A 15,217-nucleotide genomic window follows, 5' to 3' on the forward strand; every position below is an offset into this window, starting at 1 on the left:
ATTCGGGTTGAGAGAGAAAGAGTTCTCCGGGAGAATCCGATTAGAGCGAGACTCGAGTAGAAACCGTATGGGTTTGACAGCACCATGCTCGATATACGGTCTCTGGGATATTAGATGGATGAGGGACTATAGGTACATGGTAACTGAGGACAGACAGGTCCAATGGATTGGATTCCCCTGTATCGTCTGGGGACTACGGTGTAGTGGCCTAGTACGTCCGTAGTCGATGAGTCGAGTGAATTATTACAGAGATAATAATTCACTGAGTTAGAAGGAGTTCTGACAGGTATGACTCACGGCCAGCTCGATATTGGGCCTAGAGGGTCACACACATATGGTAGGCATTGCGATGAGTAGAGGTTCGGATATGAGATATCCGACGGAGCCCTCGTCTTATTGGATGCAGATCCAATACCCACTAAGGAAGGACCCATTAGGGTTTGACACGGGATCTCTATAAATAGGAGGGATTCACAGCCTCATAAGATAGAGTCTTTTCTTGCCTTTCCTATTCTCCTCTCCCTCTCCACCTCAGAGTTGGCCTGGAGTTTTGAGGAGCGTCGTCGCAACCCTGCTGTGTGGATCACCGTTAGAGAGGAGGACGCTTGACCTCCTTCACCCTCTCCTAAGGATCTGCAAGGAAACAGGGATATACGATCTCCCTAGGTAACACAATCTCTATACGCAGTTTTGTGTTTTGCGGATTTTTGCGCACCAATCTTCGCACGACGACGAACATCTTTTTGGGAATCGGGGATTTTTGTTTTCTTGTTCTTCCGCTGCGCATATGATGTCGCCCCCCAATGATTTCCCAACACTCGGGGCAACGGAAGTATATTGTCGTGGGAGTAGACTACTTCACCAAGTGGCCCGAGGCCGAGCCACTAGCAACAATCACGGAACGACAAGTGCAGAAGTTTGTCTGGAAAAACATCGTGACTCGGTTTGGCTTGACCAGAACTATCATCACGGACAATGGATCCTAGCTCGCCAGTGCAAGGTTCCGAGAGTTCTGCGCGAACTATGGGATTCTGCTGAGGTTTAGCTCGGTGGCCCACCCCCAGACGAACGGGTTGGCCGAGGTGACCAACCGATCTATTCTGGACGGACTCAGGAGGAGAGTGTCTGCGGCCCGATCTGCTTGGGTGGACGAGCTCCCAAGTATCCTATGGTCCCTGCGGACCACCCCCAAAACCGCAATTGGAGAATCCCCCTATAGCCTCTCATATGGGACCGAGGTCGTCCTACCCACTGAAGTGGTTTTCCCTACCCCTCGGACAGAAAACTACGATAAAACGACTTCGGCCCAACGAATACGAGCCAGCCTCGACCTGCTCGAAGAGCGGCGTGCTGACGCACACCTGAGAGACCTCTCCTACAAGAGAGCCATCGCCAGAATCTATAACCGCAAGGTACAACCTTGACCCATTAAATTAGGTGACCTCGTCCTACGCAAGACCGAGGTCAGCGACCCGACCCGAGCGTGCGGCAAGCTCGCCCCCAACTGGGAAGGACCCTATCGGGTTATTGACGTCGTCCGGGTCGGAACGTATCGGCTTGCAACCATGCAGGGCCACCCTTTGCCGAGGATGTGGAACATGCAAAATATCAAGAAATTCTTCGTATGAAGGAGAGATGAAGTAGGCAAGAAGTCCGAAACGAAAGTTTTATTAAAACAAAAAAACTTATTACAGGACCATACAACTTGTGGAAGCTTTACAACACTAGACTAAACCCCTAGGTTATTACAATGCGCTATTTTTTGGAGGCTTCGGCGCTGTCGTCAAAAGGGACCTCATCTGGCATGTCGACGCTCAGGTCTTCGGGGTAGGTGGCGAAAGGGGTTTTCCTCGACCTCCAGGTTGGGGTGGCACGCCTTGAAACGAGCCAGGGCAATCCGGTACCCATATTCATAGGTAACCTGCCCCGACCGAATCAGACCGAGTTGAAAGCCCGAGGACTCTTTGTAGTCCTCGATCAGCTTCCTGTCTTTCTCTGGCCGTTGACTCATCTCGGCGGCCAGGGCGTCAGAAGCCCCCTTCACCTCAGCACGAGCCTCCTCCAGCTTTCGAGCAAGGCCCGTCGCTTCATCCCGAGCCTCGGTTCGAGTCACCCTCAAGAGCGACTGGAGCTTATTATTCTGATCCTTGGCCGCCTTCACCTCTGATGTGAGGCACGCCGACTCTGCCTCCAGCACTGAGGCGCGCTGCTCGGCCGCCTCCGAGACAGAGGAGAGGCGTGACACCTCCGCCTCGAGATCAGAAGCTCGTTGCTCGACCGCAGCAATCGCCTCCGGGGCCACCCCTGCACGGACTCCTCAATTTGCCGGCGCAGCTCGGCGTTGCGGTCGCTCAGAACGCCGAGAGCCCGGCCCGCGTCATGGACACAATCCATCAACACCGTGGTATAGTGATGGCTCTACAAAAGAGAAAAAGTCAGGACAAGTACCGTTCGGGCAAAGAAGTCGATAGCAAGATTCTTACCCACAGCAATGACTTAGCAGACTTGCCCAACAAAACGTCTGAGGGCATGGTGTAAAGATCCCGAGCCATGTCAGGATGAAGCCTGCCTCGTGCGAAGGAGGCCACGGCCTCCCCATCAGCCCACACCCGGGTCCCGCGGGTCAGTCCCGCCCACCGGGCGACCAGCGGGTCGGAGGGTTGGCCCTCCGGGAGTCCGCCCATTACCCGAGCTTGATAAGACTCATCTTGCGCTCCCGCAGGGAGGCGACACAAATCGCGGATGGAGGGTTCCCGAGGCGCCTTCCCTGCCACCTCGTTGCTCGGGCCAACTTCTCCCCGACCAGGGCCCCGTCGCCGATCACGGCGGCCTGGTTCAACAATGACCTCCCGAGCCCAAGGTGGAGGCATATCCCCCTTCCGGGCGACGATCTTCGATTTCTTCCAAGGCCTGCTGACCTCGAGTTCTACTGGCGCTTCTTTTGTGCCGGCCCCGGGCTCGGCCGTTTGACGTGACGACGTGACCGACGAAGAGCGCCCCCCGCGCACAGCGACGAGGTTCACCATCTCTGCACGAGAACACCGACATTGGTCAGAACACCAAAAATGATCTTTAGGAAAACCCTAGCATTACCCGCTATGGGCATACCTCGAGGCGCCGGGCTAAGACCCGCCTCGACCAGCCACCCCTCGACCATCTCCCGGACGACCCGAGAGGCTGGGAGAATCTCCTTGAGCCGTCGAAGGTCCCTGCGCTCCTCATCGTTCAAGGACGGAGCGGTGTTGTCAATCACGCGCGCCGCCCACCGGAGCTCGATGCCCCAGTCCTCCGAACAACAGACAAAAAAGAAATGTCCCTTCCATCCCTTATTACTGGAAGGGGCCCCGCTAACCCGGAAGCTCGCTCGGGCGGATAGATAGTAGCCCCCCCGACCCCTTGGAAAGGCAAAAACAGGAGAGGAAGAGGGACCGGGTCGGGGTAATGTTGGCGTAGTGGCACTCCCCTAGGAACGCCACCAGATAGCGTTAGGAGTTTGGTGCCATCTGTGACGAGGAAATACGCCACCACGAAATGCAAGAGATGATGACGGGATGCAATGGGAGGCATAGCCCGGCCTCGAAGGCATCCAAAGTCAGGGAGAAACCCTTTGGGATAGGGTCGTACGCCCATTGCCCCGACTCAGGGGCAGTAAGAACAAACTCCTCTAGGATACCATAACGGCCCCGGAGGTAACCAAGTGATGACTCGCTCACAGTAGAGTCGAGGTCGTGCGGCCACATTAAGGCTTCGAGAGCCCTAGCCGCTTTCTCGTCAGACGACGAGTTGGGGCTCGGCGGCAATATTTTCTCTCCAGCATTACCGGAGGTGGACGGTGAAGAAGACGGAGGCAAGGAAGAAGGGGAAGCCATCCTCACCGACCTTAAAAAGGAACAGTAGGATAGCCGATTCGGACGGAGCAACACAGTCCGAAGGAGCAACTAGGTGAATGCAAGTAACAAGACATGTAGGAAGCCAACTGTAGGCTATTTATAGGCCATATCCCGCCAAAACAACAACCCTTCCTCTCCTGAAGCATGTTGCGTCAGGCAGACCGAACGTCACTTCGCCATAAATATGGCCTGACGTGGCAGTCAACCAGCGCGCGGTGTGAATGCTGAAGCGCGATCTTATCGGCCTCAAAAACCAGCGACTCCCGAAAGTGATAGTCCCTTGGGCTTCCCTAGGAAGTGACCTGGCCTCCCGCGCTCGCGCGTCACTAAGCAATGGATTGCTGATCAAAACCAAGTCGCTCCTCGGCCGCAAACTACCCGAGACCACGCTTGCACGGCCAGCCCGCCTGCGCCGTGCTCCTCGGCTCCATGCTGCCCGAGACCACCTCTACGCGGTCTGCCCGCCTGAGTCGTGCTCCTCGGCTGAGTGTTGCCCGAGACCACGCCTGCGCGGCCTGCCCGCTTGCGCCGTGCTCCTCTGCTGCATGTTGCCCGAGACCACGCTTGCACGGCGTGCCACCCTGCGTCGTGCTCCTCGGCCGCATGTTGCCCGAGACCACGCCTGCGCGGCCTGCCCGCCTGCGCCGTGCTCCTCGGCTACGTGTCGCCCAAGACCACGCCTGCGCGGCCTGCCCACCTCGCCGTGCTCCTCGGCTCCATGCTACCCGAGACCACCACCTTTGCGCGACCTGCCCGCCTGAGTCGTGCCCTCGGCTCCATGCTACCCGAGACCACTGCCTCTGCGCGGCCCGCCCGCCTGAGTCATGCCTCTCGGTTACGTGACCGTAGTCTCTGCTCGGCCTGATCGACTGAGTCGCGCTCCTCGACCGCACACTACCCCGGGGTCACCGCTGCAACCCTCCTTAATTATTAAACTCCACGATCCCCGCACCCCTGGCAACAGACCGACAAACGCCCAGCACACACCCAGGCGAGGAATGGGCGTAGCTCAGCGTCGTCCGTCGCGTGCCCGCCAGGACCTCATGAACGTCGCTCGCCATCGAGTGCAACGCGGCGATCTACGATCCGATGACACGGGAAGAAGAGGAGGAGATGGCTGCGATTAGGATCCAAACCTGCCTCGGGTGTCAGAATTTGGTGCGTATACGTACCTTAATTCGAAGCAAACATTACCATCAGACCTACTTAATTTGAAAGACACAACAAGAAGGGAAGGTTGGAGATCGACAAGACACCTTATTTGATGACACGGATAAGCACTATGAAATGATTACACGATGTGTCACGGGCAACTGCAAAAGCTAAAGAGGATAAAAGCTGTCGGAATCTTAGAATGCCATATGCATGACTGAAACAGAAACAAAGAACGAAAAATGAAATGAAAATAAATAAATATTCAAGCATCTAAAATCTTCTTAGTTCCCATTGTATCAGTTTCATCGAACCGAGAAAATTACTCAGAACAGAAACAGAGGGTTATGGATCAACAAACCACAAAAGGTAGCATGAAATGTCTACAGAGCGTATTACTAGCATCTGTGGAAACTAATTAGACAATAAAGGCAGTTAGGATCTTCAGAATGCCATTTACATAACTGAAACAGAAGCAAACAAAGCAAAAGTGAAAGATAAAGAGAGAAAAGCTCAAAATTAGAACATATATTTACCCATCTAAAAGCTACTCAGCTCTCGCTGTTTCAGTTTCATCCGAAAAAACAGAGGAAATTAGGCACAGAACCTAAACTTGCCTAGCAATTGAAAGTTGTCCAGGTAGATGGTAGACGTGTGGAGTCAACCACAGGCATGTTTCGGAGATTCACATCGATTGGAAGCATGCGATACTCAATATCGAGTTCTCTTAAAACTTTGATCATCTCTTGGACGACAAGCTCTCTTCGTGCCCACTTTTCTCCCATATCTTGGAAGTTGATACGATGCCTCATCCAGATTGATATTCTTAACCTGTTCATGTCATCTACATCTCTCAGAACGACAGAAGGATTGGGGTACCAGTGTTCCTTCTTGTTCTCCATAAACCTGCAATTATTGGTTGGCAAATAAAACATAAGTTAAATAAATAATGAAACAATATACCTGATTAGAAAATCTTTTTTGCTACATGAAAAATGGCAACAGGTATCTACCAATTAAAAGACGCATAAACATGATTATTGAAGGCAAAAATTGTTATAGCAAGAAGCAAAGTTTAAGTTCCAGCTCCAACAACTAATTCTATCCTGAATTCTGGAAAGAAATGGAGATAAGATGAACAAAATGAATACAGGAAATTAACCCAAAGGATAGTATAGCTGGTACTGGGAGCAATAAACTGAATGATACATCTTAGTGGAAAATGCTATGTCGGTACATTAGATATCGTCTTCTCCGATGAAAGTTCTATTATTTTTCTTTATCCTCCACCAAATATTTCCTTACTTTTGAGTCTACAAAGAAAAGTTAGATGCAATTGCTGGATCATACTAATAAATATACTGTTGATTATCAGTCAGTCTTACCTTAAAAGGTGTAGGCTTACTAAAGGACCATTCCTACATGATAGCAAGCTTTTTGTTGTACCATAATAGTAATTTGTATATATTCTAGGAAAACTGTATAATTTATAGGGAAAATGTTGGTTATCTCACCCTATTATTCTTTCTCTCATGATAGCAAGCTTTTCCACAGGAGTTGCAACATGAACACAAAAGTCGATTGATTCACCCATATCTGGACTCCGGTAGAAATTGCCAATTGGTTTGGTAGCCAGCACACTATTTGGATACGTAATCTTCTGGTTGTCGTACCTCAAGAATATTGTAGTCAGGATATTCATCTCCTCGACAACCATCTGCAAAGTAAAAATGTTAAGTTATATAGATAGGAAAGTCATAGGTGATTAAACAATATTACTAGCATTATGTGCCTTAGACATAATTAAAGTTGAGTTTCCTCTCTAGTACCTGGACTCCTTCCACTTCACAGCGATCACCAACATCAAAGGGGTGCATCACAAATAAGAATATTATAGCTTCAAAGATCATCTTCAAAGTGTTACCAAAAACAAATGCTGCCAGCAGAAGCTGAGAGCCAAGCAGAACAAAGAAATGAGTTGTGGCAATTCCCAGAATAAGGAGCCAGAGGGCAAATACAATAATTCCCATGACAACATTTGCCAACTGATGAAGTTTATTTACTGCAGTTTTTGTGTCATTGAGAGTCAAAGAAAGAGCTCTACGTTCTCTAAATGCATTGACCTGCAGGAAATGGATCAAATTCATATGACTGCTATTCAAGAAAGTTCACTGAAATGAATTATTTTGAATAAAAAAATGAAGAGATTATACCACCCAGTTCTTGAGAGACTTCCTGCAGACCCTATTGCTCTCGTTTGCTCCTTCAAACATGCTCATTGTCTTCAGAGCTTCATCTTCCTTCATGAAACGCATTAAATCTACCAAATAGATATACCTAAAAAAATTTCATTGCACACGAATGTAGAAGAGACAATGAGACAAAATAGACGACAGAGACCAGAGTACTATATAATTTCAAGACAATTAGACTATCATTTTCCATAATAAAAAAAGGTATTGCTATAAAAGAACCACAGAACATGCAGATCATACCAATTATCAAACATAAAGCCATAAAGTTCATCCGCATCAGCATCGACAACAAATTTTATAAACATTTGTGTGATATCATAATTTTAGGTATATTCTGCATGCACATAGATGGTATAACATGGGCTATATAAATAGTGACACAAAGCAAGGTATGCAATACCGTACCGTATCGATGTTTCGAGGTTGGCTCGATATGGTACGGTACCGGTGTACCGAGCGATACACCAGGGTGTACCATGCAATACACCCTGATGTACCGAATTATTTTATAATTTTTATACTGTAGCACTACTATAGTAATACAGTACAGTACTGTAGCGATACCGGGCTATCAGACCGATATGTACCGCCTGTACCAGGTGGTACCATTCGGTACTGCTTGACACAAAGTAATGATGCATGGTCCCCTAACTACAGTACCAACAATCATGACACATGATCTACTAACCATATGCTAAAGAAATAATCTGATATACTAGTACTAACTTAGGTTTAAACATTTTGGGTCAAAACACATCTTGTAGGTAATTGCCCAAAATTTCATATAGAATATATAAGCTCTAGTAAGAGATGCTAAACTTCTATTTCATAATCTTCAAGATGGAACTCTTACAGACCACATAAAACAAAATGCACTTAGGCAAGAGGATGTAAATAAAAAGGTAAATGTCTACTTCCTGAAAATCTATGAAAAAGAACTGCAATAAGAACTTGCTCTACACTTTGATGCAAAATGAATTATATCCAAAAGAAATGTAATACCGCAATTTTCATTATATGAATATCTAAGGCTGAGTTCCTATATATTAGTTCAAATGACCATGTCCACAGAAAATAAATCATTAAACACAGTATAAAAGTAAAAGTGGATTTAATAGTCTTTTTTGAACATTCAAACAAAGTAACTTTAAAAGAGAAAGGAGGAATCTTTTGAGATGCTATCTTCCACAATTTTCATTATATGAATATCAAAGGCTGAGTTCCTATAGATTAGTTCAAATGACCATGCCCACAGAAAATAAATCAGTAAATAACACAGTATAAAAGTAAAAGTGAATTTAATAGTCTTTTTTTAACATTCAAATAAAGTAGCTTTAAACGAGAAAGGAGGAACCTTTTGAGATGCTATCTTCCGGTTGCATATTCTAATCGGACATGATTCTAACTCATATCATATTGACCAGGTAAGCTCTCACATGCCACCAGTGTCAAATCATGTATTCTTTTTTATTTTGCAATATGACTGTCAACATTACTTTTCTTTTAGAAGCAGGGCAATTGAACAAGAGCTGGTTCCAGCAAAAGTTAATATGTAATGGGTGGAACAAGGACTTACTTGGCACCAGGCTTGGCGACATTACCGAAGATCTTTCTCGCTGCAGCCTTCGCCTCATACTCGCTGCGTATCTGCATGACCGAATCATCCTCCCCACTCTCCTGCAGAACCTGCTCATCGAGCGTTGTCAGAGTCCCATTCCGCACGATCCTCATCAACTTCTTCATCCGCCAAGCTGATATGTTTTTTGGGTTCAGCTTGTGCAGCTCGTCAATCGTGATCCCTTCCTCCTGCTGCTTGGCGTCCGAAATCTTGGCAATTTTCCCAATTTGTGAGCTCTTCTGCATAGGCCCGCTTCCGATCACCCTACCGCTCTTGCTCGGCAGTGCTGCCGCACGGAGTTCGTTGGTGATTCTGGCACCAGCATTCTGTAGCTTCCGCACCTCGGCCATCACCCGTTCCTCCTCTTCCACGCCGTTCTGGATCTCGACCAACGGTGGTCCGGAGAGAGTTTCGATCACGTACTGATTGAACAACGACTCCTGGATGCGGTCGAAGTAGGTGCTGACATGGAAGGAGGAGGCGAGGACCTTGACGAGAAGAGTCTTGACGAGTCGTAACAGGGTGGCCACGATAAGACAGGACAGAATCTTGGTGACGTAGGGCAGGAAGTTGCTCCTCGTCTCGCGCTTCACCTTCTCGTCGAACAGCAAGTGCCACGAGATGAGGACGAGGCCGAGCCAGAGGCAGTTCTGAACGGCTTTGCGGATGCCGTAGACGAAGTACAGCACGCGCTTGCGGAGAAGGAAGTTGCGCTCGACGCCAAAGACGACAAGCCGGACGATCCAGCCGGAGACGAGGCGGCCACAGATGAGCACAAATAGGAGGACGAACCACTTCCAGAGGTGGAGATCCAATAACGTCAGGGGCTCAAGGGGAGACAAGGCGAGGCTGCAGGCGATAGCCGCTAGGATGAGGAAGAGGCTCAACCATTGAAGGACAGTGAGCCAGCGGAAGTCAGTGCGCTTGAACTGGTCGGGGATGTCGTCGTCCATGAACGGGTCTTCGTCGTCCTCGTCCAGCTGCTGCGACTTGAGCTGCCCCGACCGAATCTGGCCCGACTTGGGGATCCTCCCGGACTTCTTGACCTCGTCATTGCGGGCAGCCACAGGCGAAACCGACGGCGGTGGCGGTGGCGGTGCCGGGTCCATCAGTCTCGACCGCGTCTTGGCGCGGAGGAGCGTGGAGTTGCGGTGGAGGGAGCCGTTCGATGTGCATCGGACCACATCGCCGCCGCCTCCGTCAGGGCCACCGCTTGTGCTCGGAGAAGGCTTTCGTCGGCGGAGACCGCGTTCATCGTCATCGTCATCGTCATCATCATCGGAGGATCGACGGAGATGAGACTCGGCGGAGGAGGCCTGGAAAAAGACGCGGAGTTCCTTGGAGCCCGAGGCGGAGACGGGGGAGGAGCAGTGCTTCTTGAGCTCCTCCATCTCCACGTCCATGTCGAGGGCCAGCTCGGCGCCGGAGGCCCGCTGCTTGTGAAGGAATGTGCTGATCAGCCGCGACGGCGGGTCGTCAGCGATCTCCGCCTCGGTGTTCTTGCGCTGCTGCTTCTTGAAGCTGAACCCTCCTCCTCCATCACCTCCTCCTCCACCTCGTCGGCCGTCTCCGTCAGCTTCTTTCCAGAACTCATAGCTGGACTCCCTCCACACCTTGCTATTGTTAGTGCCGTTGAGATCGGGGAGGGGCGCGGGCTGGTCGAAGAGGCCGCCATTCTTGCCGTCGATCTTGACGACGACCTCGCCGCCGTGTTCGGCGCCGTTGTTGTGGAGGAGGACGGATTGCTCCTCCAGCTCGTTGCGGGAGGAGGTGTACTTGTGGGATCCTCCATGATGGGGCTTCAAGGATCGCCTCAGAGACTCCATGGAGGGCGTCAAAACGGCAGGGACGGAGAACAGAGTAGGGTATGGAAAGCGAAGCCCAACTTGGGAAAGCACAAACGGACATCATAACGGGGCTCTCATCGTTCATATATTGCAGAGAGGAGAACCAACAGGTGTACCAAGCAGAACAGATTTGGGATGTATGAACATTATGTGATGGTTAAATCAAACTGATCAAATAACTCCTCAAATTCTAATATTCCTTCATTTTAATATGACGAATATATCGAAAACATTTTTGCATTTGACGAATATATCGCTGCAATGACAGCTGTTGCATGGACCAGCCAAAATTGCTATTAACCGAGAAGCAGCGATTGGGTTCGGTGACTTAGGAGGATTAATTAGACCAATTTAAGGTACAGGTGGCGAGATCGCAGGAGACGAAGAAGCACGCGCCACGTCTTTGTCGAGGATCCCTCCCGTCCTCACATCTCCACCGTCTACAGCGAATGGCCACCACGTGGACGGAGATTAGAGACGGCGTTTCGGTGTCTCCTTCATCGGCGCGGCCTCGAGTCGCGTGACATTGCCTGACAGGTGTCGCCGTGCGCCTTATATGGCTATAAATTTATTGAAACGCCGCAACAGCAACCCAATCGTTACCAAGACGGGCCTACCACAGCAACTGGGTCACATCGATCGGTATTGCGGGTTCTTCGGGATACATCGATGGTAAATACGGAGGTAAGTTAATGCTACCAACCAACAAGGAAAGGGTGGGACAAACAGTAGAGGAGTACATGGAAACATTCAAGACGAGTTATATACATTCCTCTTATCGTGAGAACACAGTTGTTATAGTTACATCTTACCTTTGCTGCTCCAGTGTCCCAGCGGGTACTGCACCCAGGTTTCTTGATTCTTGATTCTCTTCTCATCGATTCCTCAACAACCTCAAGAAATTAATGCATTTTTCATCACCTTTAATTAAGATTATAAGAGGGTTTAGAAGTTGATGACAGCTTTCGGAGGAAGCAGCAATTTAGATCTGCCTAGTCCATTCTGCAACATGCGTCCCTCCATGCTTAGAGAAAACTGGGTTTCTATCTCTCCACCAGGTTGTGTGAGTGAGGAAAAGAGAATAGTAGCGATCGAGAACGACAGGGTCAGAAACTGTAGATTTTTTTTGGTTGATGAGTTTTTTGTTCCTCCAACTGAAATCTTTCGTATGTTAAAGAAGATTATATGTGCCAACTCAGAAACCGATGGAATATTATGTCACTCCTTGATCTACGTGCATGAAATCTACTGATATGGCATAAATATATATTATTGGTTAGTAATCACAGGAGAAGACATGGTCTTTTGCTAAGTATTAATAGCTCTGCAGGTTTTAAGGGTGGAAAAGATGCGGAATCCTTGTGATCTGGAGATGTATTTAAATGCTATATACAGCTTCACCGTTCAGAATGATTTGATGTTTACCTGCTCTCATTTATGCTCGGTTGATCTTCATTCTCGTGATGCGTTCATCAACTTGATAAACGCAGTCATGCAAGAAGTTAAATAGAAGGATATGCATTTCTTAGGAAAAAAACCTAGAAGGTCAAGCGGCAGTATGCTCCCAGAAGCTATCAGGCCCCATTTGGCAACAGTCTTCTCTCATCTTCCATTATTTGGAATGGTAGATGATGTTTATGGATGGATATCTTCCTGATCTGTATAGTAAAATTATGCTCATCTTCTTATTGAAGGCATGCATAAATAAACTGGAAGCAAGAAGATGAGACACAGAGGACATGCAGAAACTAATATGTGATGTAAAAGTTGGTCATATCTACCTCTAGGAAGTCCAGAAGGCCTGTTTTGGTGCAATCCAGCTACTGAGCCCGCAGCTTTCGTGGTGGCCGATGAACAGTAGCACAAAGAGATCAGCTGCAATCAAGTCAGCGAATCTTGCATGGAGGAGTGAGTTGGATGATGAAAGAGTACTAAGATATTGGCACGGCTCAATCAGAAAATAAGGTCTTAAGGCGCTTTGCATTGCCTTACTAGTACAGTCTGAGTGAACCGGGCCAACATCATAGTAACTATTCCAAGGTGAGATGTCATCCTCCTCTCACGTTTTGTAACTAAGCCAGAGGAAAGAAGGAAGAAGCCAACGGATATGTGGAGCCTGGTGCCCCTTCCCTGGTGATAGATTTGAACGAGAGGGTGCATGGAAGATAGTTGCAAGCATAACAATCCGTCTCTTCTGCAGAGAAGATGGAATGGCGGCAGAGATGGAGAAGACGCAGAGGGAGAGAGAGAGAGAGAGAGCGGTTGTGATGAAGGAGAAGGAAAAAAATGTATTCGAATATAAGGAGGTAGAAGGGCCAGGATGGCATTTAAAACTCCCGACAACCAAAGAAGAAAGCCAGGCTGCAGCAGTAATAAATCTCGACAGTATGCTCACCATCCTCTCTCTCTCTCTCTCTCTCTCTCTCTCTCACGCTCACGCTCGCTCGTTAAAGAATCAGTAACGACAGTGCTAAACATGTATGACTATAATCAACAGCTACTACTGTCTTCTGACCTCCTCCCTGCATCACAGAATGCTTCATATATACTGTATGGAGATAAATAAATGAATGATGAACTGCACTCGTCGTGTTTCTAACTCTAAAACAGAGAAAACTGAGAAAAGACAAAGGTGTGGGACGGCACCGGAGGGGAGTAAATATATGGAGGCATGGCTGCATAACAATACGCTGCATATTATATAGAGATGAATAAATGGCAGTGGCGGGAGTAAATAAGGAGGGATGGGGTTCGGAAGAGGAGTGAATGAGAAGGAATCTCGGTCTGACGAAACACATGATGGCAAGCATCTGCGTGAATAAATGCTTCCATCTGGTTTCACCATGTGGAAGCGACGTTTGCCTGCTCTCTCTCTCTCTCTCTCTCTCTCTCTCTCTCCGCTACTGGGTGACATTGAATCCTCTCCAACCTCTTCCTGCGACAGTGCCCCTCCGAGCACAAGGGTCGTACGCTGTGCAACTCACGGGGAAGAAGCCATGCGTGCCTGCCTTCCTGCCTGTTCACATGGTACTGTGGTGTGAGCATGGGAAGCTTGCAACGACGCGATACGAGAGATCGGACAACGCAGCCCAGCATCGATCCTGTTCCGGTGAGAAGAGAGAAAGGAGAAGATGCAGGTATCCATCTATCGCACTCCATTTGTTGAGGTAGAGAATTTAGAAGGTCGATCATATCAAGAAATCTTATCGTTAGTTGGTAGGTTTAGGTTTGACCAGCTTTGACCAATTGGATTCAAAAGCCACCAGCTTTATGACAATCAGTCGCAGTCTCATGTCGTCTGACGGGGAGAAGCTTTAGAGGGAAGACACAGAATGGAATGAGGTATAGGGTAAGAAGATATTGATGATAGTTGTTTGGCTGATATCCCATGATTCAACCTATAGTGGGTTTGAATAGTCCATAATCCACCTTCTTTTTTAACTTAATCTTAATTCATATTAAGAAAGTGTGTGGTAACTATGAAAATAGGTATAAATAGGGTAGCAATGAGGGCCGGTGATCTTTGCAGCAGCAAAAAGGAGGAGAAAAATATAAAAATTCAAGGAAAAAGAAAGGAAAGAAAATAAGGACAACAATGTTCTCAATCATCTAGCAGTATTCTCATCTTAGGTTAGATCAAATCTACAGTAGATTTTTATATTATTTAGGGAGAATTAGAAAGAATTTAGAATATTGAGCACAATGACGTGATCCTTATATTCCAGTTATTCTCTTGTGATTGTTGTTAGAGTTTTGAACAAGAGATTGAGATTTGTATATTCATTATTATTATAGTAGATTATCTCTAGTTTGTCCCGTGGTTTTTATCCTTCAAAAAATTTTCCACGTATATCTTGGTGTTCTATTTGATTATGATTCCGTTATGTGTTATAGTCTGCTAGTATTTGTTCATATACAAAAGTTATTTATCTTTAGATCCCATCAACAGTAACAAACATCGAAGAGGAAAGTATAAAGATAAGGAAAGAATTAGAGCTCTCAAAAGAGTTAGAAATTGAGAATTATTCTAAATAAGAACAAAAAAGACTTGTTGGATTAGTTGGATCGATTAATAATTGATTAGCCTAATCGATCATTTTCAATCGACGACATGAATAAAATTCTTTTTTAATTCTTCAGAAAATGTTCATTATAAAAACTATTTTATTAGACGATATAGAGTGGATTACTTTTGATTTGAATCAGAAAAGAAAAAAAAAAAAACACGAAAATGAAATCATGAAAAGAAATATTATCTTCAATCAATGTTGGATCTCAACGGGCAAACAACATGATGGACACATTCAACTATCGATGCTATCGTTAGAGCAATTACTTTAACCAATGATATCCTCACTTCCTATTACCTCAAAGGTGACAACTTCGACATCAGATCTCTTATATACGTAACAGCTGACCTCTTATACACCCATGAAACCAAATTCATAAGATAAT

At 47.3% G+C, this 15,217-nt stretch overlaps 1 protein-coding gene across 1 annotated transcript; it reads right to left on the reverse strand.

Moving 5' to 3' along the window:
- Positions 1-5,460: 5,460 nt before the first annotated feature.
- Positions 5,461-10,882, reverse strand: LOC135645208 (mechanosensitive ion channel protein 6-like). Its single transcript, XM_065163375.1, has 5 exons — positions 8,874-10,882; positions 7,256-7,379; positions 6,872-7,165; positions 6,557-6,759; positions 5,461-5,948 (listed from the first exon to the last, which is right to left on the reverse strand). The coding sequence occupies exons 1-5, from the start codon at positions 10,739-10,741 to the stop codon at positions 5,660-5,662; spliced, it is 2,778 nt and encodes a 925-aa protein (XP_065019447.1). The 5' UTR covers positions 10,742-10,882; the 3' UTR covers positions 5,461-5,659.
- Positions 10,883-15,217: the final 4,335 nt, after the last annotated feature.

The sequence above is a fragment of the Musa acuminata genome, chromosome BXJ3-8 (genome assembly GCF_036884655.1).
Source record: "Musa acuminata AAA Group cultivar baxijiao chromosome BXJ3-8, Cavendish_Baxijiao_AAA, whole genome shotgun sequence".
NCBI lineage: Eukaryota > Viridiplantae > Streptophyta > Magnoliopsida > Zingiberales > Musaceae > Musa > Musa acuminata.